At 63.0% G+C, this 27,874-nt stretch overlaps 2 protein-coding genes across 10 annotated transcripts; both read right to left on the minus strand.

Annotated features, from left to right (window-relative positions):
- Positions 1 to 886: 886 nt before the first annotated feature.
- On the minus strand, positions 887 to 7,804 carry FES (FES proto-oncogene, tyrosine kinase). 6 transcript variants are annotated; one of them, XM_032123267.1, is made up of 20 exons: positions 7,546 to 7,804; positions 6,721 to 6,809; positions 5,759 to 6,006; positions 5,490 to 5,663; positions 5,325 to 5,421; positions 4,782 to 4,965; positions 4,505 to 4,642; positions 4,275 to 4,394; positions 4,076 to 4,198; positions 3,822 to 4,008; positions 3,660 to 3,737; positions 3,237 to 3,446; positions 3,018 to 3,140; positions 2,760 to 2,813; positions 2,490 to 2,608; positions 2,194 to 2,288; positions 1,978 to 2,101; positions 1,715 to 1,872; positions 1,387 to 1,509; positions 887 to 1,243 (listed from the first exon to the last, which is right to left on the minus strand). In XM_032123267.1, exons 3-20 carry the CDS (start codon positions 5,978 to 5,980, stop codon positions 1,101 to 1,103), a joined length of 2,472 nt encoding a protein of 823 aa, XP_031979158.1. In that variant the 5' UTR covers positions 5,981 to 6,006; positions 6,721 to 6,809; positions 7,546 to 7,804; the 3' UTR covers positions 887 to 1,100. The 6 variants fall into 6 exon arrangements, with proteins under 6 accessions (XP_031979158.1, XP_031979159.1, XP_031979155.1 ...); XM_032123268.1 differs by having other exon boundaries at positions 6,717 to 6,809; positions 7,546 to 7,624; XM_032123264.1 differs by lacking the exon at positions 7,546 to 7,804 and having other exon boundaries at positions 3,237 to 3,392; positions 6,717 to 6,849.
- A 677-nt stretch (positions 7,805 to 8,481) lies between these two features.
- FURIN (furin, paired basic amino acid cleaving enzyme) lies at positions 8,482 to 27,553 on the minus strand. 4 transcript variants are annotated; one of them, XM_032122421.1, is made up of 16 exons: positions 23,822 to 27,553; positions 20,169 to 20,553; positions 16,488 to 16,586; positions 15,785 to 15,880; positions 15,115 to 15,243; positions 14,791 to 14,867; positions 14,360 to 14,448; positions 13,903 to 14,075; positions 12,935 to 13,147; positions 12,744 to 12,844; positions 12,511 to 12,614; positions 12,197 to 12,314; positions 11,118 to 11,297; positions 10,891 to 11,015; positions 10,374 to 10,490; positions 8,482 to 10,297 (listed from the first exon to the last, which is right to left on the minus strand). In XM_032122421.1, the coding sequence occupies exons 2-16, from the start codon at positions 20,346 to 20,348 to the stop codon at positions 9,729 to 9,731; spliced, it is 2,370 nt and encodes a 789-aa protein (XP_031978312.1). In that variant the 5' UTR covers positions 20,349 to 20,553; positions 23,822 to 27,553; the 3' UTR covers positions 8,482 to 9,728. The 4 variants fall into 4 exon arrangements, with proteins under 4 accessions (XP_031978312.1, XP_031978311.1, XP_031978313.1 ...); XM_032122420.1 differs by lacking the exon at positions 23,822 to 27,553 and adding an exon at positions 22,453 to 22,720; XM_032122422.1 differs by lacking the exon at positions 23,822 to 27,553 and adding an exon at positions 18,625 to 19,794 and having other exon boundaries at positions 20,169 to 20,260.
- Between the last annotated feature and the right edge of the window lie 321 nt (positions 27,554 to 27,874).

Genomic DNA, 27,874 nt, shown 5'->3' on the forward strand with positions numbered 1-27,874 from the left:
CAGAGCGCCCGGGGCCGCCGCGCTGAGGCCCCGCGGTGGCGGGACGGGAACGGAGCCGGGGCCGTGATGGGGAGAGGCGGGGAAGCCGGGCCAGCACCGACGGTGACACCGCAGCCACTCCGCTCTTACCCCGGGCGGCTGCGCAGCCCGACCCAGGTCCTCACATCGCCCGCCTGGGCCCGCCGGGATGGCCCAGGCCAGGCCCCGCCCACCGCTCCGCCCGCCCGGGCGAGGCCCCGAGGAGGCGGCACCGAACCGGCCGGGACAGCCCGCTCCGGGACTGCGGCCCCCCGCGCTGAGGGCCGGGACAGCCCGCTCCGGGACCGCGGGCCCCCGCGCTGAGGGCCGGGACAGCCCGCTCCGGGACTGCGGCCCCCCGCGCTGAGGGCCGGGACAGCCCGCTCCGGGACAGCCCGCTCCGGGACAGCCCGCTCCGGCACAGCCCGCTCCGGGACCGGGCTGGGCACCCCGTAGGCCGGGGATCGGCCCGGCCGGGACACCCCCACATCCCCGGGAAGGGGATCAGCCACCCCGCCAACACCGGAGCCGAGTCGAGATGCCGGTGCCCCATCCCGATACCCTGTCCCAATGTGCCCCATCCCGGTACCCTGTCCTTGATCCCTGTCGCGGTGCCCTGTCCCAGGGTCCCGTGTCAATCCTCTGTCCCAGTGCAGAAGACTCAGTACTCCGCATGCCAGTTCCCTAACTGCGCCCTGTCTTGGTGCCCCATCCTGGTGCTTTATCTTGGTACCCTATCCCGGTACACCGTGTGCCCTGTCACAGTGTCCTGTACTGGTGCATCATTACAGTGCCCCATCCCAGTGTCCCATCCCAGTGCCATGTCCCAACGCCCCATCCCAGTGCAGTGCGTGTCCCCTCGCAGCTCCTAGATGCACAGCTGCAGAGCTTGTGTGTTTATTGTACAAGATGAAGGCGGGGAGGAGCTGTGGGTGCCATGTCCCACCCTGGGCCATGCAGGAGCCCCTCCCCTGGGGCTCAAGCATCACACAGCCACCCCGCAGCACCTGCTGCCTAGACAGGGCTCTGCTGTGCCCCCAGGCACTGCCGTGGGATGGATGCAGGGCCCCTGGTGCTCCCTGTCACCGGTGCTTCTTGCGGATGGCAATGAGATCCTGGTGGATGGTGCTGAAGCTGGGCCGCTTGCGGGGGTCATACTCCCAGCAGCGCTGCATCAGCTGGTACACTTCCTCAGGGCACTGCTCAGGAGGGTCCAGCCGCGTACCTGGGGCAACAGGGATGGGGACATGGATCACCAGCCCCTCATCCCCACAACCCCATCTGGTCCATCCTAGAGGCACAGCTCCACAGTGCTGGACCCACAGCTCATGGTGGCCCTCAGAAGCCACACCCAGCCGTGTCCCCTACCATTCTCCACTGCCTCCCGTGTCTGCTGGTTGCTGAGGTTGGCATAGGGGACAGCACCCAGGCTGAAGGCTTCCCACAGCAGGATCCCAAAGCTCCAGACATCACTCTCTGAGCTGTATCGGCCTGGGGACATGGGGCAGGACAGATGCTGTTGGCAGGGGACACCCATGTCACCACTGCCCAGCTGTGCCCATGCTCCTGCGGGCTGAGGTGCTCTGGGTCTCTGCTTCCCTCCCCAGGACCAGGCGCATGGGAGTGGGATAGTGCCAGACTCCTGGCTTCCAGATAGGCTGCCAGGTGCCAGGCCATGCCCAACTCCATCCTGTACCATAATTGAGTGCTTCAGGGGCCGTCCACTTGACAGGGATTTGCTTCATCCCTCCTGTGGAGGCATAGATGCCATCCTCCTCCTCCCGTGACATCCCAAAATCACTGATCTTCAGAGTGTTCCTCTCTGTCACCAGGCAGTTGCGAGCAGCCAGGTCTCTGAGACAAGCAGTCAGCCATGTGCCCAACCATCCCTGGGGCTCCACCTGGCATGGGATGGGGCGGTGAGGGTTCCAGGGCTCCCCCTGTCCTGCCAGGGCCCACCTGTGGATGCAGTGCTTGCTCTCCAGGTACTCCATGCCGGCAGCAGCATTCTCCGTCATCTTGACCAGCTCCTTCACCCGGAGGTGGGGACCCTCAGTGCGCAGGAAGGTCAGGAAGTCCCCCCCTGTGCCCAGATTGCAGAGCTGGTGGGTGCCCAGGCACACCTGGCAAGCTCACCCATGCGTGCGTGGCGACTGCGGGAATGGGGCCACTCACCCTGCACCAGCTCCATGACAATGTAAATGGGCTGCTTCTGCGTGCAGACACCGATGAGCCGCACAATGTTCGGATGCCTATACTGCTTGAGAATCCTGTGGGGACAAGGATGGGCACCGTGAGTGTAGGGGGGCCTGGCTGCCCTGGGCACAAGCCACCCGATGCCATCCCCAGGGCACTCTGCCCAGCCAGCCCGGGGACACAGCCCGCAGCACGAGGGTGCTGCAGTCCCAGCAGGGTCAAACTGCTCCAAGAATGGACAGACGTGACAGGACAAATACAACACCCACACAGACCTGGCTTCCTGCAGGAACCTGGCCTTGAGCTCAGGCGGAAGGGTTTCCCGGCAGGACTTCACAGCAACAGGGGTGTTGTCAGCACGTAGGCGTCCACTGAACACCTCCGCAAAGTTACCCTTCCGAGACACAGGAACACCGGGCTTAGCTCACCATGTGGCCCAAGGCAACCCCTGTCCTCCCCTGCCCTCCTGTGGGACAGTCCTGGCTGCCCACAGATACCCTGGTACAGCCCTGCCCTCCCGCAGACCCCACAGCACCCCATCTCACCCGGCCAATGCGTTCCCCCAGCAGCACGTCCTCGTGGTTGAGCACCCATTTGTCCTGCAGCAAGCAGACACCAGTGAGCTGTCCCCTGGCCCACATACCCCCACAGCCCCCTCTCAGGCAGAGCCCCAAGTCCAAGTCCCCCTGTCTAGCTGGAGAAGCATGTCTGTGGATCTCAGCCCAGCTGTCAACAGGAGAAAGGGCCGGGCAGAGCTGCCCCTGTGCAGGGGGCCCCATCCTCCTCCCCACTGCCTATATCACCTTGGGCACAGCCCTGGCCAGGATAATGCCACTCTTGCGGGTGATGGGCTGCTGGCTCTGCAGGAGGTGCTGGATGAGCAGTGGAATGGTGGGGAAGCTGTCACCCTCCAGCCGAAACATGTTCTGCAGAGAGGGAGGCCGAGGGGTTGTGATGGGCAGGAACCTGTGCCTGCCCATGCAAGGCCACCCCAGCCATGTCCCCTGCTTGTGGTCACTCACATTGACAGACTGGATGATGAAGTGCCGAGGCTGCCCATCCCACAGCACGCTGAGCACGTACTCCTGCTTGCCCTGGCTCTCCCTCACCAGGAAATCCCCACTGCAGGTCAGCAGCTCCTGTACCTCCGAACGTGGGATGGCCCCGTGGTACCAGACCTGCTGGCACAGCGGCTTCTGCACATCTGGGATTAGGGGCACAGGGGGTGGCAGCTGGAAGGAGACAAGGTGAGCCCAGCCATGCACACTCCTTAGTTGTGCTGGAGGTGGGGCAACAGTGGTGTCTGGAAGCTGTGCCCAGGGCAGGTGGGAGCAGAATCCGGAGGTGAGGAAGCAGGGCGGGGCTGTGTAGCCAGAAAGGAGAGGGCAGGCTCAGCAAGGCAGCTGGGTGGAGAGCAGGGTGGCTGGAGGCACCCAGGAACTCACCGAGTACTTTGGGCTGAAGATGCCCGTGATGTGGTTCTTGAGGGTCTCTAGTGCACTGGCCCCACTCCGCTCCTGCTCCTGGAAGGAGGCATGGGCTGTGCACCAGCTGGGGGGGACCCCATCCCTGCAGCTTCCAGAGCACGGGAAGCGAGACTGACTCACCGTGGAGGAGATGGACTGCTGATCCTCTGGCAGAGGCAGGGCGGGAACGGGGTCCCTGACGCCCAGCTCCGCCAGCTTCCTGGCCAGCAGGTCCCGCTGCACCTGCAGCTTGGCCTGGGCACAGAGGCAGCCCTCGAGTTGCTGCTGTGCCTCATGCAGCCCCTGCCGCCTGCCCAACAAGTGCACCCTGGGGAGGGGACAGGGCAGTCAGCACCCGCTGCCCTGGCCCCTCACCCCCCTCTGCTGCAACTCACCGCTCGCTGGGGCTCCGGCCCTGCTCCTCATCATGGATCTCCGCCTTCAGCTCCCGCGTCTGCTGCTCCTTGATACTCACAGCCTCTGTGGCGGCCACCAACTCCTCCTCAACCGACGTCAGGCTGCAAGAGACATGTGCCAGCATGAGGCTGAGCCCCTGCCCCTCACCTGCCCCTGCCCATGGCTGGTCCCACTCACCAGTGCTGGACACTCTCAAGGGTCAGCTCATTCAGCTGCAGCTCCCCAGGCACCAGGTTCTCTGTGTCCTCCAACAGGCTCTCATCAAAGGACACAGTTGGTGGCACCTCAGATTCATACCTGTGGGCACCCAGCACAGCTCTGCCTCCACTTGCCCCTTGCCGGCCACTGCCACCCAATGGCAGCAGGGCCGTACCCGGCAGAGAGGCTGCAACTGCATGGAGCCATACTGGTGGCTCTGGATGAAGCTGCTGTACTCAGTGGCAGGGTCGATGGCCTGGATGGCACTGGCAATCTCCTGGTGCATGGCCAACATATCCTCCTGTACCAGGCTGCTGATGCTGCAGTACTCCCTGAGGATCTCCTTTCTGTGGGAGCACTGCTGGTTCTGGGGGGCCATGGGGGTGCCCAGGGGTTGGAAGTGGGGTGCAGGGCACAGGATGGGCAGTGGAGCATGGGATGGGCAGAGGGGCACGGGATGGGCAGGGGGGCAGGCAGGGCTCTTACAGGACGAGGACCATCTCCTGCTGCAGACTGTAGAGGGACTGATGCAGGCTGGGCAGTGCCCGCTGGTAGTGGTGCTGGTGGTGCAATGCAGCCGCCTGCACAGCCAGCACATACTGGTTGTGCAGGGCATAGAGCTTCCAGAGGCTACGCACATACTTCTCCTTCGCCTTGTCCCGCTCCTTGTCTGTGGAGAGAGGCTGTGGAAAACCCCAACTGCCAGCACATCACCTGTCCCAGCACTGGGGCAGGGGTCAGAGGTGAAGGCTGGGAGAGGGTCCCAGGGCAGGCAGGGGGACCAAGCCTGGAGCGGTTACACTGTGACACAGGGATGCTCCTGACCCACAGCATGGTGTCCCAAGGCCCCCAGACTTTTGCCTGGCTTCTTGGGGACCAGGCTGGGCCCTCCTCTATGCTGCCCACCCCCAGAACCCCCACCCGCTCCAGGCTGGGCTGTAGTTTCCACAGAGTGTGGGGTGCTCCAGCCATCCTTGACGCGTGAAGGAAGCTGGGAGGTCACACAGGGGACAGGGGCCAGGCTGGCACCTTTGCTGGCCTCCTGGTACTTGCGCTTGGCCTGGGCGCTGTCACGTGCCAGGCTGCGGTACTGTGCCTTCAGCTTCTCCATCTCCTGCTGCGTCGTCTGGAGAGGGACACAGTCAGGGAGTGGGTCCAGCACATTCTCTTGTTCCCCTGCTGGCTCCAACATACCCGGCTATACTCCTGGCTGAGCTGTTGCCACTGCTCGCTGAAGGCCTTGCGCAGCTGCTGCTTGTCGCGGATGAGCAGGCTCAGCCTGGCCAGTGGCCCCGCCGCCAGCTCCTCCGCATGCCGCCGCAGGATCTGGCTCAGCGTCTCTGTCCGGCTCACTAGCACCCACCAGGACTGCAAGAAAGGGAGTCAGGGATAGCACAGAGATGGCATCCTCCAGCACCACACTGGGCTCTGCAGGACACAGTCCTACTCTGGGGCATCCCTACCTTCTCAATCTGACCACCACGATCACCATGGAGCTGCCAAGTGCCCTCCTGCTTTTCCAGCTGGGAGAACATGTGGTGCAGCATTCCTGCATACTCCCGGTCACTCTTGGCCCGCTGTGACATCCACTTCCTCATCAGCTCCAGGAGGCGCAGCTCCCCATCCTGCAGCCGCAGCAGTGCACTGTGCCCCTGTGGACACCACAGCTCCGGCCCGAAGCCCATGGCACCACTGTCCGGCCAGGGGAAGTCTGCGGAGCATCAGGACAGCCTGAGCCACAGCTGCTGCCCTGCACTGCCTGCACCAGTGGCCTTTGCATTTCACACCCTCCTGTCCCATCATCCGGTCTGTGCAGCAGAGATGACCCTCCCCGCCCCCTGCAAACAGCCTTGCAAAGCATTTTCAAAGCAGAAGGATGAGTGCTCCAAGCCCTGTGGGAGCTGGGGCCTGTGGGGATGGTGCTGGGAAGGAGGAAGTGTGGGGTCATACCCAGCAGTGTCACCTCTGCCATGCACATGGCTGCTCCCCAAGGGCAGCGTGGCTGTGCCCCCCACCCAGCACCAGCCCCTCCTCTCTGGCAGCTCCAGCCCTGTCCTGTCCATTGGCACTGTCACCTCTGTGCCCACAGTGTGGGAGGTCCCAGGGGCTGGGACACTGGTGGGAAGCCAGCAGGAGCAGAAGAGGGTGCTGAGCCCCAGAAAGAGGTGCTGAACCTGGATACATCCCAGCACACACGACTCCAGTAAGGCCACTGGGAGCCAAACTGATCGCAGAGGCAGTCCCAGGGTGCCATGCCCTGAAGCAAGAGTGCAGCAGAAGCAGGAGAGTGCTGGGGCACCTCCCTGTGCAGTGCAGGATGTCGCCTGGCACAGCCCTTGACCTCACCAAGACCGCCCCCCCAGCCCTACAAAGGAGTCCCCTGTCCCTGCTAGTACCCCACCAGGGCACAGTCCTTCCAACCTACGTCTGTTGCAAGGTCTTCGTTGTGAGGCTGCTGCTGGCGTCCTGCTGGGGCCGGGACTGGCGCGCTCTGGACCTGGTGCAGCTCTGGCTCTTGGGGAGGAACAGGAAACCCAGTGCTGACCATACAGCCATTGCGAGATTTCCTGCACTTCCTCCCCTCCCTGCCAGTCCCCGCGCCAGCAGCTGACGCCGGCACACAGCTCTGCTGCAGCTGGGCAGCTCCCAGCCCCACCACCCCTCTCAGCTGTCTCCGACCAGGGTCTGACACCACCAGGTCCAGTCCTGTATACCTAGGGCTCCACTGCTCCTCTGGAATCTTCACTCAGCACCAGTCCCACCCAGCAAAGCCCCCTCAGCCATGCCAGGTTCTGCCTAACTCTTCGCCCCACTCCATGCTCCTGTGTCTCCAAGAGACTGCAGGACCTGAGGGTGCAGTCCCACTAAAGGGTGGCCACCTTGTCACCATTCCCGAGCCTGGCCCTTGTGACTGTGAAAGGCTGCAGGACAGAGCACCCACTCACGGACACCCACAGTGCCATGCCCCAGCCCTTGCTGCCAGCCTGCATCCACATAGCTAGGACCACAACTCCCTGTGGCAGCCCTGGGCGCCTCCCCTTCAAAGAGCTTCACTGGTGCCACGGTGGCACTGCTCAGCCCTGGCAGCTGCATCACACAGGGGCAGCTGCCACCACCACTGCCACTGCCCAGTGGCACAGCCCAGGTCAGCTCCACTCAGCTCAGCCTAGCCACCGCCTGGCTGTTTTGGCCTGAGCCCTCTCCTGTGACTGCCAGGGAGGCCCCGGCTCCAGAGGAGTTTCAAGGTCACCTGCAGGACACTGCCGAGCCGATTCCACTTTTAGAGGAAGCCAGGGGAAAAGCGTGTCAGGCGGGAGCTTTGCTGACTCGCCTTCCTATAGCGGAGCAATGTGGGGTGGTCACGCCCTGAAGCAGCTCCAAGGCACGGCATGGGCAGGAGCTGCCACCGTACTGCTTCTCCCACGGCCAAGATCCCTTCGGCATCCCCTCAGGCAGCGTGGGTCCCCCCCGCCCGGGCCAGGCTGCTCCGGGCCTCAGGGCTGGGCGGCTCTGCATCTGACCGCAAGTGCAAGCAGCTCCCTTCTCTGGAAGCCCCGATTGCTGCCCGCCCCCAGCCCCGCCTCGTGAGAAGAAGAGCAGGGGGAGAGCCGCAGCCCGTGCATGCCGCGGGGAACTCGCTCCTGACCACAGGAAGCCGCTGCGGCCCCAGACACAGCGCAGCTGAGGGACTCCGCAGAGAGGAGCTGCCTCTGCGATGGAGCGCAGCCCCAACAGGCTCCCTTGCGGGGGCCGGGACCCCGCGGGGGCTCGGTGAGGCTGGGGTGGGCTGTGTCTGCAGCTTGGCCACAGCATGAGTGGGTCCCGGGCCCAGCCTGGACATTCCTGCACCAGGGGCATCGTGTTCGGGCTGCAAGGTGGTGCTAGACGCAGAGACTACAGCCGGACCCCAGGCTGTGGTGAAGGGGCTGAGCCTACATGCTGTGAGATGGGTGCAAGGTCCCCAGGCCTTTCTCACACACCGCAGCTCCTGCCCAGCACCGGCTGCTGCCCACAGCCAGGGAAGGGCAGTCCCGGGCTCTGGGGTAAAGTCTGCAGGCAGGGCTCCACCAGCCCAGCCCCTGCAGCTGCAGAGCAGATCTGGCTGCCCCTGAGGCCCACAGTGTCCGCGGCCAGGCTGCTGCCCCGGCTGGGGCACCCACAGCATACAGAGCACAGGCAGCAGAGCTGGTTTGCATAGTTCTGAACATTTAATAACTCAGTCTCTCTAGTGTTATATCCACATCCATTAAATTAAAAACAGGCTCAGGAGGCAGCTCCCGGCTGATTAAATTACAAGAAAAAATTACTGTGCACCAAAAAGTTGTTATAGAAAAATAGTCCTGTGGCCCCCGGCCAGTGGCTCCGTCCGTGGCTGGTGCAGGTGGGAGCCTGCACCATGGCCCTGGTGTGCGGCGGTGGACGGCAAAGGGGCTCGTGGCACTGGCCCCCAGCCCGCGGGGAAGGGGCAGCAAGGGAAAGGGCTCCAGCGGGGAGCAGAACGGATTGTCACCAAGTGGGGGCAAGGCACGTTGGGGGGCTAGGGCTGCAGGAATGCTGGGCGCTGCCCAGCACAGGCAGGACGCAGGCAGAGCTGGGGCAGTGCTGGCACTGGCGCTACCTGACAGTCCCAGCCAGCAGCACCTACAGCCCTGCCCAGGGGCAGAACACAAGGGGCCCAAGGCAGCCCCCCAAAGCAGGGACTGTGGATGGAGTCCCTGCCCAGGCTGTGGGCTGTGCCACGGGCACAGGGGCAGGCAGTGCCCAGCCCGACGCTCCCCAGTGCCAGGGCTCCTACCTGCTGCAGGCAGCCGCAGTGGGATGGGCAGGCAGTGGGCAGCAGCAGCTGAGGCCTGGCCATTATTGCTGTTGAAGGGCACAGGCAGATAGGCCCAGGGGAGGTGGCGGGGAGTTGGGACACAATGAACTGAGCCTGGGACACAGCTCCACAAGGGCCGAGGGTGGCAGGGGGATGCTGTGGCACAGGTTGGGCTCAGCCCTGGTGGGCAGAGCCACCCCTGCCCCAGCCAGCCCACCTTGAGCCATGGCAACCCAGGGACCTCACACACTGCCCACCCTGGAGAACTCAGAGGACCCCAAGCAGCAGCCCTGTACCCAGAGTGGGAGACACTGCTGCCTGTACAGGGCCAGGAAGTGTCAAGGACCCCACTGCCACCAAACACCCCGGCACGGGGCACAGGATGGACACAGGGCCAGGAGAGATGGTGCAAGACTGGGACGGTGCTGTGCTGGGGATGGTGCCTGCAGGGCCATGCCTGGCTGCCCAGACTGGGGCTGAGAGACGGTGCCAGTGGGTGGGAGCCCCCAGCTGCTGCAGTGCAGGAAGGGGACAGGGGCAGAGTCCAGGGCCCCTCAGCCTCACCTGCCCCAGCCCTGCGGTGCTGGGCAGGGAGGAGGGAGGGGCAGGAGGGCTCATCAAAGGGCACTTTGGTCTCTGATGAAGGCAGTCCTCTCGCTGTGGGCCTCATAATCCTCACCGTCCGACTCGGAGGGACCCTCCTCCTGCCAGATGTCAGAGGGGAGCCCCTTGTAGGAGATGATCCCGCTGTCCAGGGCATACACCTTCACACCCCGCAGGCTGAAGCCTGAGCGTGCTTGCAGCACCAAGAAGATGGTGACAAAGATGATGACGATGAGGATGCAGCTGAGGCTGGCGATGAGGACAGGCAAGTTGACTGGAGGGGGGGCCTCAGCTGGTCCCTCGCCATCTGCCAGGGCAGGGGACGCACGGCTGCTCTGTGTCTGGTGAGAGCAGGAGAGGTCCAGGCTGCTGAAGTGGGAGTGCGCGGGACAGGTGAGGCACTGGTTGGGGCCAGGTCCCGCACAGGTGGCACAGGAGGGGTGGCAGGGCAGGCAGAGGTGGGGCGCAATGGGCTCCACGCTGTTCTCCAGGTTGTAGTGCGTGCTCTGGACACCAGGCGCAAAGCCAGGAGGGCAGCGCTTCAGGCAGCTCTTCTGATGCAGGTAGTACCCCTCCTCGCAGACTGTGAGACAGACAGGGTCAGCATGGGCTGGAAGCTGCCTGTGCCCCTATTCCCTCCCTGCCATCCCCACACTCACCAACACAGGTCTGGCTGGGGGTCAGGGTCTTGCAGCCGCTGCTCTCCAGCTGGTTGGAGAGGCTGGGGGAGTCGGTGGCCGTCCCATACAGCACAAGCGTGAACTTCGTAAGAGTGCCTGCAACAATGCAGGGTGAAGACTTCAGAGGTGCCCACAAGACCACCCATGCTCAGGACAGGCACAGGGAGGGGGGCTCACGCTGGTCCCCCATCCTGGCTGCCAGGGGACAGCAGGGCTGTGCCCACCACCTGGGAGAGTGCCTGTTGTGGGGCCATGCACAGGGGCAGGGGGTCAGGTGAGCTGGAATGGAGTCTCCTGCTGCCTGGATTCCTGCTGACCCAGAGGGGCTGCAGCACCATCCCACCTGCCCAAGTCCAGCCTCTCCCCAGCCAGATCACCCAAAACACCCAAGGTGTTACTGGCCCCTCAGCTCAGGAGCAGGAGGGGAAGCTGGGTGACCACACAGCTCGTATCCCAGACTTGGAGGGAGGCAGTGGATGGGGAAGCACACCCCTACCGTAGTTGTTGGCATCACTGGTGTTCTCGATCTCCAGCACCCACTCCCCAGAGGGGTCCTCATCCCACGAGTGCGTCGTCATGAAGGCCCAGTCATTGAAGCCATCAGCCGAGAAGTCGTGGGGCCTGAGCAACAGAGGCAAGATGTGGGTGTCAACACATCCCAAACTCACCCATGCCGGCCTAGGCCAGGGGCCAGCCTGGGGCACCCCACAGCCCAGCACCTACCTGGCAGCCAGAAGGGTGGAGCGGGTGCCCATGGGGCTGACCAGGTGGATGGCCAGGTCCCCCCGCCGGTTGTAGGACAGTGTCAGCCTGGCCTGCGCATGCTCCAGCCGGCTGATGTAGTTGGCTTTCCCTAGGCAGGCATCCACTTTCCGCCGTACCTCGAGACGTTTCCCAATGTCCCTGCCGAGGACAGGCATGAGTGAGGCCAGTCCCAGACCAGGGGGACATGCCACAGTCCCCATTCCTTGCTGTGGGGCTCTGTGGCTGTCCTGGGGACTGGGCACCAGGGCAGCTAGAGCAGGAATCAAACCCACAGTGGGTCAGAGTGGCACCACCTCCATGCCATTCCCAGATGGGTACAGGAAACAGAAGGGGTGCCTCAGCTCTTGGGCATGGCGGGGGGAACTGGGCTGCCCAGTGCTGCCTCCCCAGCCGCCACTCCATGCTAGCCCTGAATAGGCCCTTTATTCACACACTGCAGGCCAGCTACACCCTGCATGGCTCAGCCAGGGATGGGACGGGCAGAGTCATCCCCATCCCGCTGCTGGTGCGTGGCCACTCCCCACCACGATGCTGGCCCTGCTGCCAGCACAGGATGTGCCTGCCCCACACAGGGCTGGTTCCCCAGGGGCCCAGCCCTAGCTCCCTTCATGCACAGGAACATGATCCCCCCCACCCAGGAGCCCCTAGGGAGTGCCCTGGCCACAGACAAGACTGCACATGCTGCACGGTGGCAGCAGCGGCCAAGCAGGAGTCAAAGGAGCTTCTGTCTGCCCCCTGAAAAGCCCCTCTGTCCAGGGATGCCTCGTTCTGGCTGCACCCCAACCACAGTGCCCCAGTCTGCCCACATCCACTGGCCCAGCCCCACAGCAGGGAGGCTCATCAGTGACATCAGTGCTGGATGGCTGGAGGTGCCTTTCCCAGCTCTCTCCAGGCTCTCGCAAGAGGATGCTCCAAGGGTCTCAGCAGCAGTTCAGTCTCCAAGATTCTCCCCACTCCCTGCTCTGGGCCCAGAGGCTCTCAAGCTCCTGTGCAGAACAGATGCCGAGTGATCCTCTCCTGGGCTCACCAGCCCATACCTGGGCTCTGCAAGGATGTCAATGACACACTTCCTCTGAGGTCCCACCGTGGTCCAGTTCTTGGCCAGGCTCACCATGGCCCCAGCATCCAGCAGGCCGTAGCCATACGAGTGGCTGACTGTGGACAAAGAGGGGGTCAGCGCTGCTCCTGGGGGTACCCGGTGGGGGATGTTTGCCTGGCCACGCGGCATGCTCACTGAGCCCTTCTGCCTCCTTCACCCCACAGGGCTGCCAGGGCACTCTGCCTCAGCACCCCAAGGCTAGTGGTATGAGTAGGACTAGGAGACCCTGGTCCCACCCCAGCACCCCAGTACCTTTGCGGCCGACGCCATTGGTGACCCAGTCATTGGCATTCAGGTGAGCTGGCTTGGAGGTCTGCACCACCAGGTGCTGCATGTCCCGCCAGGTCAGGTTCTTGCTACAGGGAGACATGGGGCTCAGGTCAGCGCTAGTTTCTGCTGGCCCCAGGCAGGTCCATGTCCAAGTGCCACTGCTGCATGGGGCTGGTGCAGCCACCCCCGTCCAGCCCCCTCTGTCCTGCCCTTACTTGGCTTCCAGGGCGAGGGCGATGATACCAGCGGCCAGGGGTGCCGAGGCTGACGTCCCGGTGTGCAACTCGGTGCACTTCTGTCTGAGGTCAGTCGTCACCTGTGAGGAGGAGTGCCAGGGCAGGAAATGCTGCAGGCACATCCCACCCCCTGAGCCCCTGGCCTGCAGACAGCAGCAGCCCCCACTCACAATCTGCTTCTCATTCTGGTTGCCACTGCTGTACGTGGTGGCGAGGGTGGAGGAGCAGGCCTCGCTGTACCAGGGCACATTGCCGTACTGTGTGGTGCTGCTGATGGACAGCGTGTAGATGCTGTTGGTGTAACCGTCACAGTTGCAGCTGTCATGCTCGCGGCCCCCATTCCCAGATGCCCAGACGAAGATGGAGCCCAGCCCGCCTCGGCCCTAGCAACAGAAGCAAGATGAGGGCAAGCACCAACACTGCCACACACAGGAAGCCCCAGGCTGGAGCTGGGGACAAGCAGATGGTGCCAGCCTGAGCTGGACAGACAGAGCAGATGCAGCTGGGACACAGGGGACAGCATGACACCCCAGCGGGTGACACACCAGGCAGCAGGAGGCCCAGACAATGTGAGGCTTCCAAGAGCCAAAGTCTTTTTCTGCTCAGAAGTCACCTGGCCTGACTCTGTCTGCGTGGGATTGCAGTGCCTGGCAGAGCTGCGGGAGCCCACAACACAGTCCTGGCCATGCCTTGGCACCCAAATGTGGCAGCTAACCTCGCAGAGGACACAACAGAGCCAGCGTGGCACCACACGCATCTCTCTGTAGGGAATCATGACACAGCTCCCCAGGCAGGCGACACTGCCAGCACAAAGGGACAGTGGGGAAGGACGGGTGGAAGAAGCGAGGGTGAGCACAAAACCAGACAAGAGCCAGGAGAGGGCTTGGGAGAGGAAGGAGACACCATCCCACGCAGGAGCCCTCACGGCAGTGAGATAACACCACATGGGAGGAGTCCTGATTCAGAGCCATCGCACAGGAAGAACAAGAAAAACTAACAGAGCCTGATCCCAGAGATGGGCTGGCATATGGCTCATCCCGGGACGGCCAGGGTAACAACCAGGGCAAGCAGAGGAAGGGAGACCTGGGGAAACGGCAGGAGTCAGGCCAGCGCTCTCCCAGAAAACCTGCCTTCTCACCTGACTGACCCCACGGAAGAAAGCCTCCTCTGCCAGCCGGGCCGGGCCATCCACAGTCTTGCCATCGTCCTCAGGGCCCCAGCTGGCACTGTAGATGTGGATGTGGTTGGGGTTGAGGCCCAGGGAATGGGCCTCCACAGCATCGGTCACCTCCCCATCCAGCATGCGCACACCTAGGGCCAGAGAGCAAATGTCACTGGCAACCAGCTGGGGCAGAGTGGCCACGGTGCCGCTGGTGAGAACCCTCCAACCCCTGCTGCCACCTGTGTCACAGGCTGTCACAAGGCTGCTCCAGTCAACAGTGCTGAGGGGAAGTGGGCAAATTGGGCACTTGGAGACTGTCTACCTTAGCCACCGAGCCCCACTGCCCTTACTTCATGCCCGCGCTCCACAGCTCAGCTGCTCCTGCAGCCACCCAACGCCCACAGGACCCGGCACAGGGCAGGGCAGCACCTACCTCCGATCCTGGCATTGTACGCCACACCAACACCACAGATCCCGTTGTTTGCCACAGCAGCCACTTCCCCAGCACAGCGTGTGCCATGTCTGCAACCGAAATAGGATGAAGCATGCTCATATAGGGTGCGAGGAGCACAGGGGTGGGTAGCGGCTGCAGCCCCAGCAACCCCGACCTGGGCTCCCTCCTGTCCCCTCAAACCAGGTAGCCAATGAAGGCTCCTCCATCTGCCCTCCTGCTCCAGAGCCAGGGCACTGAACAGCCCACACTGGCTCTGGGCAGAAAAAGGATGCTGCTCATGTCAAAAAAAGGAGGTGAAGGGTTCCCCATGGGGCAGAAGTATGCTGCCAGCCTCACAGCTTACAGAGCCTAAGTATGGCAGGGACTTAGTGCATGGCCTGCTGGATCTTCAACCCTCCCTCCTGCCTCACCTGTTGTCATTCATCTGCGTGTAGCGGGGCTGCGGGTCTGGGTCCTGGTCATTGACATCAAAACTTGCCCCTGGGTCCTGGAAGACACATTGGGCACTTGGAGACTGTCTACCTTAGCCACCAAGCCCCACTGCTCTTACTTCATGCCTGTGCTCCACAGCCTGAGGCTGAGCTGAGCAGGGTGAGCAGGCTCCAATCCCACCTCCATGTCCCACCATGGTGGGCATCAGCCCTGTACCTTGCAGCTCTGAGTTGCCCTGCATGGACACAGCTGCCCAGACCAGCTCCCATGGCACTCTGCCCTGCACCATCACCCAAACTCACATAGTTGGCCTCCAGGTCAGGGTGGTTCTTCTCAATGCCATCATCCAGGATGGACACCACGATGCCCTTGCCCGTGTATCCCTGTTCCCAGGCCTGACGCACATTCAGATCCCGCTGGTTTGTGTTGTACTGTCAAGAGAAGCCTTGGCACTAGGAGATGCACCCAGCCATGGGCACTGTGATGGGTGTGTGCCCAAAACCCACCCAGCTCCCATCCCGCTCTTCTGTGGGTTGCGACAAGGAACCTGGGCACAACTAGCTGAGAAGGGCTGCTCTGAAAGCGAGACTGAGCCCCAGACTGTGCTTGAGTCCCACAGACATGGCACCCTTTGCAGAGATCAGGCTTGTGCCCAAGCTCCAGGAAGCAGAAAGAGGCATAGACTCATTCCTGGGCCAGGCAAAGGGCTGTACCCCTTAGTCCAACCCTGGGCTCCCCCCAGCCCTCCCAGCACTCCAGCCAGGAGCCACAGCTCTGCAAGCAGAGCCTCCTCCCTGGGGTGTTCCCATCACATAGCACCAGGTGGCTACCCCAGGCTTTCCCCCTCCTCTCCTTCTCCCTCCTGACAGCATAGCAGCCACTGCATAACAGCAGTTCCTAGGTTGCCACATCTGCGTCCCCAAACTCGCACCCGCAATCACGAGCACATGCCCTTCCTCACCCGACACTCACCAGGTACCACTGCTGTGGGAACTTAGGGTCTGTGGGCTCCATGAAGACGTCTCGCTTGGTCCTACGCTTTGCCACCTGTTGCTCCAGCCACTGCACCTGAGGGCAGAGAAGGCATGGGGTCCCCCGCTGACCCCTTATGCCAGCACCTCCCCACGACCCCAGTCCTCAGCCTGCCTGGAGGGGCTCTCCTTGGGAAGCTCACAGTCAGCTCTGGCCTAGCAGAGTATTGGACCTGTCAGAGCTACCACCACCCCTAGCCCAACCCTCCAGGCCCCCTGCCTGGCTGTGCCCTGCAAAGGCTGTGCTTCAGTGGAGCGGGACGGTCAGAGTGCCAAGCTCCACTGAGACACGGGCTGCCGAGAGCTGCCACACCGCACCACATGCCCTCCAGGGCCTGGGCTGAAGCCCGAGGATGGGGAAAATAGCAGCCCCCCCACACCACTGCTCTGGGATCTATTTATTGCCCTGCACGCCTTGTCCTGCGTACAAGGACACAGAGCTCTCCTGGGCCTGGGACTGCAACAACCCACAGGCCAAAGACGCTGGCTCCACCAACCCCCTGCCCTTGCCAGACACGCGGTGGGCTCCCACCTGCTTCTACCAAGGAATGGTTAAGGCAGCTCAGCCCTGTCTTGTGCCCAGCACTGGCTCATGAGCCCTTGCAAAGTGCCCGGGACCAAAGCCAGGCCCTCCTCACTCATACCTGCGGTTCCCTGGCCAAGCGGCTGTGCCAGGGCTGGTGGGGCGAGAGGGAACGCTTCACCACACCACGGTGCCGGAAGTGGTAATAGTCGCCAAAGATCTGCAACAGAGAAATGCTGCTCATGGGACAGACATGAGAGCCTGGTTGCCCCGATTCTCTACATCCCACATCTGCAATCCTGAGCTCCAGGGCTGCCACGCACAGGCTGGGCCCCCCACTCCAGAGTGGCTGGTGAGGCTTATGTTCAGTACACTGGGCAGGACCTCCTGTGAGAGGCTGTGGCACCTGGTGACAACGTCCCTCCCAATGCCAACCAGCTCCTCCTGGAGGAAGGTCCCAGAGGCTCCAGGCGCCACACCCCAGGTGGTCCCAGCCAGAGCAGGGTCTGCATCAGCCTCTGCACCTCTGGACAGAGAAGACAGGCTGCTGTCTTCTCCCCAAGTGCCCCACTGGAACACCCACCCAGTGCCAGCCTCTATCAGGGGCACAGCCAGTTTGAGTGGGGCAGAGCAGGGGGCATGCAGGCATCCAACCCCAGCGGGGTCCAACTTCCACTGCCAACCAGCTGTGCTGTGCTCACCCCAGCTCCGCTCCCATGTGGGGACAGCCTGGCCTGGGACTCCAGCACAGCCCAGCTGGGGCAGGATGGGAACCCAGCACAGCTGGTGGGGCCAGGACACCATGCCGCCACCCAGATGGTTATTTTTAAACCCCAAGCCCTCTCCAATGCTGTCATTTCCGTATCCCCTCCCGCACATCCTGGGGCTGACGGACACAATGGCCCCACCCTGGCTGCCCTGGGCCTCCCAGCCCAGCAGCTTGCCCTAACTGGGGAGAAGGGGCCAAGCACCCACCCAGCCCCCTGGGAGTCACAGAGCCCAGGCAGCAGCCACAGGCAAGATCCAGCTGCCCAGGCTGTGCCAGAGCTGGTGGGGCTGGGCTGCAAGGGCTGTAAGAATATGAGGATCTCATCCTCCTCCATCTCAGGCTGCCCTAAAACAGTCTGTTTGGGGCTAACAAAGCTCCCCAGCTTATTAGAGCTCTGCAGATGTGCTGCCCATCTGGACAGACTGGGCTGAGCAAGGTGCACCCAGCTGAGCAGCAACCTCAGGCCCAGGGCAGCAGCTGGCTCTCCCAAGTAGGCACTTCACCAGAAACCCCGGACCTGTTCCTCTGGCACACCGTGTTCTCCCAGGACAGCCCAGGATGCCTGTCAGTTCAGAGCCCTTGAGGAGGTGTCAAGGTACAAAGCCTCTGCACGGGGCTGGTGGGGGAATGCAAGCTGCAGGATGGTTGCCCTCCCCCAGCATCCCTCACCCACTCCAGGGATATAGACAGAGCCCAGATTGTTCCTGCACACAGATCTCAGCTCTGACTGGTCATCCAAATGGATTAGGTCTGCACTGACACTGTGGTGGCAGCCAGGAGCTGGCCAGCCCACACACTTCCACCCTAATCCCCACTGTCCCTGTCCTCAGCAAGGGCAAAGCAACCCCCAGCACCATGTGTCCCAGGTGCCAGTTCAGTGCTGCTGCCCAACCCCTGGCTGCAGCTCGCAACTATCCTGGCCAGTCCCACAGCTAGAAGGCTGCCTGTATGCCTGACCACTGCCCCAGGAGTGGAGCAACATGCTGGACCTGCAGCCCAGCAGTGTGGGAGGCAGGAGCACCCTCTGCCAGGATGGCACTGTCCTGCCAGCACAGCCCAGGGATGGCACCTGCAGTGCCCTTCCCCAGTGATCCCAGCCCCAGCAGCAGGGGGCAATGCCTGTACCTCCTTCTCTGCATAATCCCAGCAGTGCAAACCCCCACACGCTCCCCTCACTGCCACACCCAGCCCCCACCTCTGACCCACGACCACCCACTGTCCCCTGTGTCCTCCCTCAAGCCCTCCTCAAGGCCACTGGCACCAGCCATGGACCTCCTGCCCCAGGTGCCACTGGCTCCCACCCCACAGGCAGCAGGGGATCCAGGAGTATGCCAGGACAGCACAGCTTTGGGGACAGTGCCCAGACCCCAGGCTGAGACCAGGATCCTCTCAGATAAGGACCCAGGGGCCCTCTCACTGGGGCACTGCCAGATGCACCCAGTCCCCCCCCTCCCAGCCTGGCTGCACATCCTGTCCCAGTGGCACATACCCCCAGGAGCAGCAGTCCAGAAACCTGGGAGGGAAAGCCAGGCTTTCCCTGGCCACACTCTTCCCACTGGACCACCATGACCACTCTGCAAAGCCCTGACCAGCCAAACCCTGTCCCGCAGCACAGACACTGGGACGGGCTTCAGAACAGGAGAAAACATGCCCAGACCAGAAACTCCTTCCACAGCCTGGGCTGCTGCAGCACGTGGGGCTCTGCTTGCAAGGGCACGCTCACTGCTGCGAGGTGACAGAGAGCCGAGAAGAGGTGCCAGCCTCCAGCCACAGAACCACAGTGTGGGGAGAAGACAAGGGCAGAGCTGGCACAGAGCCTCTGTGGCTCACAGGGATGGAACTCATGACAGGCCTGGGCTCCCAGCTGAAGCACATGGCCCTGCACTGTGGAGACGACGCCACAGAACCAGTGCCCCTTGGCCCTGGCAGCCAGGCCTGACCTGGCACCACAGCATGATGGGAAGCACTGCCAGGAGCAGGCTGATGGCACCTCAGCCCCATCCCCACTCAGAGGGGTTTCATCAGAGATCCAGTCCGGTGGGACATGCCACTCTCTTAGTCCCCTATGCATGGCAGCTGCCCTGGCCGGACAAGTTCTTTCCCCTGAGATCTGTTCTGAGCCACTTTCATGCTGACAGCACCTGTGTAAGGCCATGCCATGGCCCACCACAGCACGGACACCCTCAGTGGGGCCTAGCCACAACCCCCACAGTTCCCTCCTCTGGCACAAGTCCCAGAGGACTTGGGGCTCCCTGACCCAGAGAGCCCTGAGTACCCAGTTCAGATGCAGGGCTCCTTTTGGGTGGCAGGACAAGGTCCTGCTGGCTTCTGCAGCAGCCACCTTCCCACTGCCACCGCTCCCAGCAGCTGCTCACAGCAAGGTCCTGACACCACAGCCACCAGTTGTGCAATTTCCTCTGGGATTTCACCCTGCGCTTCCTTCCCAGAGAAACAGCTCACTCCCAGTACAGCCAGGCGCACTGCCTAGTCCCTGGCTGTCGGCAGGGAAAGCTGAGTGTGGTGGGAACCTGCTGACACACCCTCTGTCAAGGACACTTTAGGGGTAAGGATACAGCTGCTGTCAGATCCCCTCTGGAGATAGCTCAGAGGCTCCTCTGCTGTCCCGCTGAGCTGAGGCCACGCTGCACTGGGCAGCTTGCTGTGGGAAGCAACAGTGGAAACTGCAAACTTTCCCATCCATCATCACACAGCACTCCCAGTCCAGTTCCTTCACACTAGGATGGGCTTTTCCTCCTTCCCCATCCAACAGGCAGTGTGCTGCGCCATGTTGTGCCATGCTATGTCACCAGAAAGTCCCAGTGACAGGGGGAGGCCCTGGAAGTCCATACAGTTAATTGCCACTATCGAGTCAAGGCAGCAGATGCTGGAAGGCCACAGCAAATGGGCACAAACACAGTGGCCCTGCTGCCATAAAGAGCAGCCCCTACAGCAGCTCCGGGACTAAACTCAGCACCTGCCCAGACTGTGGCAGAGAACACTAGTTCCATGAGAAGAGGGAAGCAGGAGACTTACCGGGCCCAGGTTGAGGAATCCATGCTTCCTGGCCAGCCTGTCAGCCTCCTGGGGTCCTGCAGGGACGAGCACAGCCCAGGTGTTGGTGTAAATATGCTGGGCCAGCACCTCCTGGGCCAGGAGAGTGAGGGCAACCACCAAAGTCCAGAGCAACAGCAGCGAGCAGGGCCTCAGATCCATCAGAGTATCGGGGTTCCTTGAGCTGGGGAACAGGAGGGTCCCAGGAGCAGGAGGGTCCCGGGAGCAGCAGGTCCAGCAGCCTCCCAGCGTCAGCACCCCGAGGCACACCGGCCTCTCTGCCCTGCTGGTCCCAGCACAGCCCAAGCCCACATGGGGCCAAGCCCACAAAAGCACAGGAACAGACCGTCCAGGACAGAAGCACAATCTGCAGAGAGACAGGACAGTGGTCAGGCCCAGGGCACCTTTCCACAGACCTAGGGAGGGCAGGCTGCACCATGCTGAGACATGGGTCAAGCATTGGGCAAGGGGGCCCTGGCACACAGCACCTGCTGGCCACAATGGCACACTGACAGCCAAGGAGCTGCCTGGCTTGGCAGTGTGCCCACATGTCTGCTCCTGCATGGAGATGCTGTTTACCTTGCCTGTTACCCAATGTTTGCTTATAAACATAGGGAACCAACCAGGAGGGGAGGGCACCAAAGGAGGGGAGAGGCAAGGCAAGGGACACTGTTCCTCTTGCTGCCACTACCCCTGCTCCAACTGGGATGGAACTATCTGGGTACAGAGCTGGGAGAAACTGGCATGGGAGGCCTGCCTCTCCAGTCCCAAGGGGAGACCAAAGGACATGTCCCCAGGTGCTGTGCGAGGAATCCCAGCAAAATGAGAGACTGGAAGAAAGAAAGTCAAGGAGAGCTCCTGATCTCCAGCTAGCACAGCCCCAGACTCACATCTCTACAGCCATTGACCAGGCAGTGCTTGGCAGCCGTGGCAAATGCTGTGCTGCTTGTCACCAGCAGCAGCTCAGCTCTGCCCTTCCTCTGGAGCACAACATGGTGACACCGGTGTGACTCATCCCCGCAACCGGGTGGAAACCAGGACCAGGAAAAGGGGCACACTGTCACCTCCAGCATGAACCCAGGGATGCCCGGGAACAGCTCACACCTTGTGGGAGGCCAAACGCAGGAAGCTTGTAGGGAAAGAACAGGGAGCGACCCACCCAGTGTAAGGGAGCCCACGACATGATGGTGCCAGGTTGAGCTCCACACCGGGAGCTCCAGAGGGACCCTAGAATATCTGGTCATGCTTCAGAGACAGCTGGAAAGGTGAGAGCCGGCAGTGCCCAGAGGAGCCACATCCCCCTCCGTCCAGAAGCGACCACAGCGAGCTGGCAGCCTGCGGTGCTGCCAGAGGAGAGAGCTCCTAGGAGCCGCCAGAGACCTCGCCGTAGGCTCCGGCACAGACAGTGCAGCGACTCTGGCACAACAGGGTTTCCCCATCAGCGACCACACCTCGGCCAGCCGCGGGCCGGACCGCCCCGTCCAAGCGCCCAGAGCCGTGCGCACCCGCCGGAGGCTGTACCGGAGCCCCGGGTGCCAGACTGCTAAGGCCCAGAGCACGGCACAATGGAACACTATCTGCCATGGTCTACCAGTGTCCATGCCAATACCTGGCCTCCGGGCCGGGCAGTTCCCACACCTCGCTAGTCCCGGAGCCAGCAGCCGTCCCGCTCCGGCGGTGACCGCCGCACGTGGGGACAGTCCGGCCGCCGGGGGAGAGCCCAGATCCCGCGGCGCCTCCCCGCCAGACCCGCCGCCAGCGAACCACCGCGTGCCGGGACAGCCCGGCCGCCGCACCCAGCCCGGAGCCGCGCTCCCGGCTCCGCACCGCGGCCCGGCCGGTGCCCGCTGCCCAAGGACCCAGCCCCGCACAGCAGCAACCCAGTGGTCCCGGGCTGAGCGGCGGGCCCGGGCCTGCACCCGCGGGGCGGCTCCAGCGGCAGAGCTCCGGACGGCGGCGGCCGGGCTGGGGCGGGACGCGGCCTGGCTCCCTCTCGGCCTCCCGCAGCGGCGGCTCCGGCTGCCCCCGCCGCAGCCCCGAGAGCGGCCGCCCGGCCCCCCACTCGCTCCCGTGGACCGCCGGGCCCGCACATCCCCGCCGGCAGCGCCCTAAGCCTGGGGTTGCCCAGCGGCCGCGGCCCCGCCGGTCGCCCCGGCCCCAGCCCCGCCGCCGCCCGGGTCCCGTCCGGCAGGGCCGCCCCAGCTGTCAAACCGCAGTCGCCAGCAGGTCGAGCCATCCCAGGCCGATGCCGGTCCCGCACCCTTACCGCGCGGCCTGCCCGCTCCGCTCCGTCCCGTCGGCAGCCGGGCCCGTCTGTCGGCGGCGCCGCGTCACGCCGCGGGGCGCCCGGAGCGCCCGCCCCGGAGCCGGGCCCGGCCCAGGCAGGGGCGGCCGGGGCGGCCGGCGGGGCCGCTTGTTTACGCCGCGCAGCTGTCAGCGCCGCCCGGCCCCGCCCCGACGGCCGAGCCACCGGCCCCGCGCGGCTCCCTCGGCACGGCCCGGCCCGGCCCGGCCCGGCCGCCGCTCTGCCGGGCGCCGCCGGATGCCGTCACCGCCGCCCGCCCCTCCCGTCCCGTGCTGCGGCGCCGGGTCCCGCACGGACCCCCGGCAACCCCTCCGCGCCGCCTGCTCGGGGCTCCGCCAGAATCGGGGCCCCGCCAGAATCGGGGCCGTTCCCTCTCGCCAGTACCGGGCACGGCCCGGGGCTCTGCGCGGCCTCTCCTGCAGCCGAGCATGGGGCTGTCCTTGCCACCCGGGGGCTACTTGTGCCAGCCCAGGCGGGAAACCCGGATCTGTCCTGTGAGAGCCGTGAACCCCCACCATGGGCCCGCGGCACTGACCAGGGGTATAAGGGTGCCTGCAGTGAAGGCCACGCAGAAGACGCCCCGTCTCCCACCTGATGCAGCAAGTGGTGCGTTATGCTGCGACATGCAGCTGGCAGGACACGAGCCCCGCCAGATTAGCCTGTTCCAGCCCTGGCAGACCCCGGAGCCGGGAGCTTCCCCAGCCAGGCTGCGGGAATGGCACTTCCCATGAGGTCCATCTCGTGGGGCTGCAACCCCAGGTTGGTGTGCAGCAGCCTGACAGAGAAACTGTCTGGAAAGGAGCAACAGAAGGAAAATCTATCAGCCCCGTTTCAGGAGAGAGATTTCCACCAAGGAGAAAAGGTGAGAAGTGAAACACAGCTTCAGTCATTTGTAAAGAACAACCCGCTGTGGGCACGGGACCGTGTCATTAGCAACACAAATGCAGCAGAACCCAAAGTGACCTGAACCCAAACTGACCTGAATTCTCCACACCTGCGACGGGTCTGGCAGCCCTGGGCACGAGCAGGTCCTAGTGCTCCTTACAGAGAAAAGGAAGTCCCTCGGATACCATGATCGAGATCGTGAAGCATTAGCAATCACACAGGAAACAGTCACCTTGGTAACCGAGATGCTGAGAACAGCCCAGAAAATCTAGCACAGGGCAGGTTGCTGTGCTAAATTGGGTTAGTTCTGCAGGGCAGCACCCTGGCCACAGGTATTCAGTCTGGGCCGCCCCTGGCACCCTGGGGCTGTGGTGCCCCAGGCCCACCTTCAGGGCCACAGTCCTGCCAGGGGGGAGAAGGCACCTACCAGACAGGCAGCACTCACCCCAGTGTCACTGCAGCATGCTCAGGAGTCGTCCCTGCAGCTGGCAAGCCCAGGCCGGCCCTTGGGGGCACAGGGAACCGGCTGTACCCCGTGGCGTTATATGGACAATACACGGACAGGGGCAGGTCCGGAGCTAGAGTCCAGACGGGTGGTGGGAGGGAGGATGGGAGGTGGGCTGCCTGCCCCACCCATGCACCTTATCTCTAGATGCCTCCTTTGGGCGCTGGCAGCCGTGCCTAGGCAGGTGAGGAGCTGCGGTGCTGAGGAGAGGAGCTGACAAAGGGCCCTTGTCACCACGGGCTTATCGCGGTGCTGCGGGGCAGGCAGGCAGGAAATACCGCGCTCTTACGTAAACCACTGGCCTGGGACCCGCGCTGACCCCACAGCTCGGCCAAAGAAAACACCTGCGTCGGGAAGCACCGGGCTGCAGGTGGCACAACGCCACGGACGGGGAAGAGACCTGCTGTCCTAGGAGCCCCCTGGGGCCCAGCTGCAGAAGGAGGCAGAGAGTGAGGGCACCAGCATGGATCTGAGCAGCTGCTGTGCCCCACTCACCTCACAGGGCTGCCAGGCACCCCTCTCTACCCCCAGCCACAGTGCAGCAAGGGGGTGAAGCAGCTACTGCAGCTCATCTGCCAGGATCATGGACCCTCCTCTCAGACTTGGAGACCATGGCTCAGAGGCACCAGCGCACCCCACGAGACAGCAGGAGAAGCTGCTCCTTGTGGCAGTGCCCAGCAAACTGGCAGCACTACTGCCAGCCAGCCATACTGTCCCATCCTGCAAGGTCTGCTCTACCAGGATCCCCTGGGGCTGTCACTACAGCCACAGGGGCCAAACTGCTCACCGGGGCTGGGAGAAAGCCCCCCACACTGCCCTTCATCGAGCACACTCTGTGGTGTGGCTTGGCTGCGCACACAATCAATAGAAACCCACTTCATGGAAAAACCATGTCCATTTTTAGCTTTCAGGTTGCAGAGATTGCACAAGCCCAACAGTGATACAACTGCCTATCTGCCTAAGCTCCCTGGGAGGCAGAGCAGCATGGAGCTGCACCCCTGCCTGCAGGCACCCCAGCCTGGGGGACCTGCAGGATTGCAGGTGAAAGCAGCCAGTGAGTGGGCAACAGCAAAGGAAGGGCAGAGAGCCCACCCAGAGAAACCAGCAGAGAAAAACAAGTAACAGGCAGCAACAGCAGGCAGAAATATCTGGACAGACCAAATCAATACCTGAAGGTTTACCCAGCACAGAGCAGCCTGCCCCCATGCCAGCAGAGGTGAGCCCACAGCCCCTCTGCTGTGCTGTCCAGCCCTCTCCCTGCACACATCCTCACACTCTCCCACAGCTGAGGCTGCAGTCCCTTTCCCTGCAGTCTCTCCAGTCCGCCTCCTCCCCTCCACATTGGATACTACCAGCAGGCCCTTTGGTGCCCAGGGAGATGGGACTGCCGTGGCCCAGGCAGGATCTGTGCTCCACAGGGTCCTGCTGGCTCCAGCGCCTCTATTAATCTCTGACTCCCAGACACAACATCTCACTGTAGCCACATGCAGGGATGTGAGCCCAGCCCAAACACCCTGACCTTGGCTTGCAGCTGCAGATACAAACAGCAGCTGCTCAAGGTGGGTTCTGTAACTATCTGCCTTAGGCTTTGTCAGCAGCAGTCCTAATGCTGCCAAGGTATAGATCCACAGCCTAGTCTGGCTCTGCCCCTGCTCTGGGCTGCAGGATGTGCCCTTCCATCACCTGTCCTGTGACAGCACCCTGTCATCACCTGCTGTGCAGGTGCAGGCATATCCTTGCCCAGCCCAAATCCATAAGGTGCCTGTGGCACTTGGGGGGTTCCACACAAGTGACACGCACAGGAACACAAGCACACATGTGCAGGGGACACCAGGCTGGGAGCCCACCTGCAGCCCAGCAGTATGAATGCCGTGTGCCCATGGGCTTCGGTGGGCTGGGGAGGGGGTGCTTGCAGGCACGGACACACAAACCCAGCCCAAAGACGAGCAGGTGCGGCTGGCACAGCACTGAGGGGCAGACTCGCCCATGCTCCAGGCTTACTCATGGAGCGGCTGCCAGCCTTCCATGGCCCCCAGGAAGGGGGGCTCAGCCCCACGAAGTGCCTCCCCTCCCACCACAGCCTAGCTGCCAACTGCCAAGTGCTGCAGAGCCAAGATGTCAGCAGCCACTGCACTGGGGAAAGGGAACATGGGGCAAAGAGACATCACAGTGAAGGGCGTCTTCCTGCCATGGCCTCCAGCACCTGCAGCCACAGAACTGAAGGCATTTCCCTGTTTGTCCAGGTCTTTAGTTTTGCTTCACCTGAATGGGACAGTATCTCCTTTGTGTGCAATCCCCAAGCTTCCTCTTACCTACTTGGCCAACTGTTTCTCCAAGTCCTGTTAAAGCTTACTCCTTGCCACGTGGCACAGGACTCACCAGGTGGGAACACACTGTGACAACCCTCAACATTAACAACATAAACACAGAGTAAGTGCTCTGGTTGTCATCTGGACTCAAAGGCCAGAAGCACACCAACAAGCTCATAGATCCACTCTTGCTCATTCCTGGCAGAGGCTGTAGGTGCTGTAGGATTATAAAGGCACGGATGCCTCAGTTGCTCAGGCAAACCACCAGCTTCAGGGCATCAAGGGAGCCCTGCAAACCCTGTCCCATGAAGGGACACACTGAAGCAGGAGAGCCCTGGACAGAGCCCCCATTTCTGCCGCAGGCAGAAATAGGTCTGTATGGAGGGCGCTGCAGGGAGACCCTTCCCCAGAACTAGAGCAGGGACTGAGTTGGGATGCCAGGCACAACCAGCTGGTGCTGCAAGGGGCTGGGCCCACCTGCCACCACACCTGGGGCAGCCACCCCTGCCTGCAGCCTGGCTGGAACGTGGTCACCCAACTGGATCTGCCCAGCCCTGGCATTTCTGTAGGCAAAGGAGAGTCCCCCAGGAGAGAGCCAACATCCGTGGTGGCCTTGGAACCTCTGCAGCCACTTCTGGGACCAGACCAGGGTGGTACTGCTACCAAGAATTGTGTCTGCTCTCCCCTAGACTGGCTGCAGGAGATGCTGCCAGATGGACATCTCCCAGCCCAGACCAAGGACACTAAAACACTTCCCTGTACTCCCTTAGGGATCGTGCTCCAGTGCTGACCCACCAACTGGAAAAGCACATGTGCATTGGGCTTTCCTGGCTGTCAGTGCTGGCCTCACCCTACATGGCCTCTGCCACACAAGCACGAGAGCACCCACTCCAGTATTGCCCGTGCACTGTTAAAGCATAGCTCTGCCCCTCCGCTTCCTAAATTTCCCTGCCAGCAAGCAGATTTCATGGGAGATAAAACCTCTTCCTTAAAACCTCTTCCTTTCTTCGTAGAAGCCGGCAGAAGGTAGCAGGTAGAAGGCGGCAGATGTGGCCATAGTGGCTTGTGATGCAGTTTTACCCAACTTAAGAGAAACGATTCTCTTCTGCGGCAGGATGCGCACACAGGGACATCCCGCACCAGCCACTCGCTTCGACACTGTGAAGCCTCGCACTTCGCGGAAGCCGAGACATGCTGACACAGGCAGCACCGGGCTGCTTACGGAAACCCCCCTACGAAGCAGCGGTGGCCGCAGCCTTTCCCCACAGACATGTCACCACACCCGTGCCACCGGGGTTCCCAGGAGCTCCCCCAGCCCCGCTCTGCAGCACGGCGGAGGGTCCTGCCTCACCGGCAGCAGCTACGCCTCCTGGCGCTGGCCAGGCCGAGGGCTATGGGGGACACGTGGCTGAGCGGGAGCTATTTGTCCTTGCTGCCCGGGAGGCGGGGAGCCAGGCACCAGCACCGGGGCTTGGTGGGGCTGGCTGGCAGCGAGCAGAGCAGGAAGACTGGGGCCAGGACTGGCTCCGGCTGTCGGGAGCAAGTGGGACGGCCTGTTGTGCCGCGCTGCAGGGAGGAACTGCACGGCTTCGGCAGCAGCCACGGCCACCTAACCCCCGCTCTGCCCCGGGCACAGCACAGACACACCAGCCCTACTGTGCACCAAGCGAGCAGCGGTTTTCCC

This window comes from Corvus moneduloides, chromosome 13 (assembly GCF_009650955.1).
Source record: "Corvus moneduloides isolate bCorMon1 chromosome 13, bCorMon1.pri, whole genome shotgun sequence".
Lineage (NCBI taxonomy): Eukaryota > Metazoa > Chordata > Aves > Passeriformes > Corvidae > Corvus > Corvus moneduloides.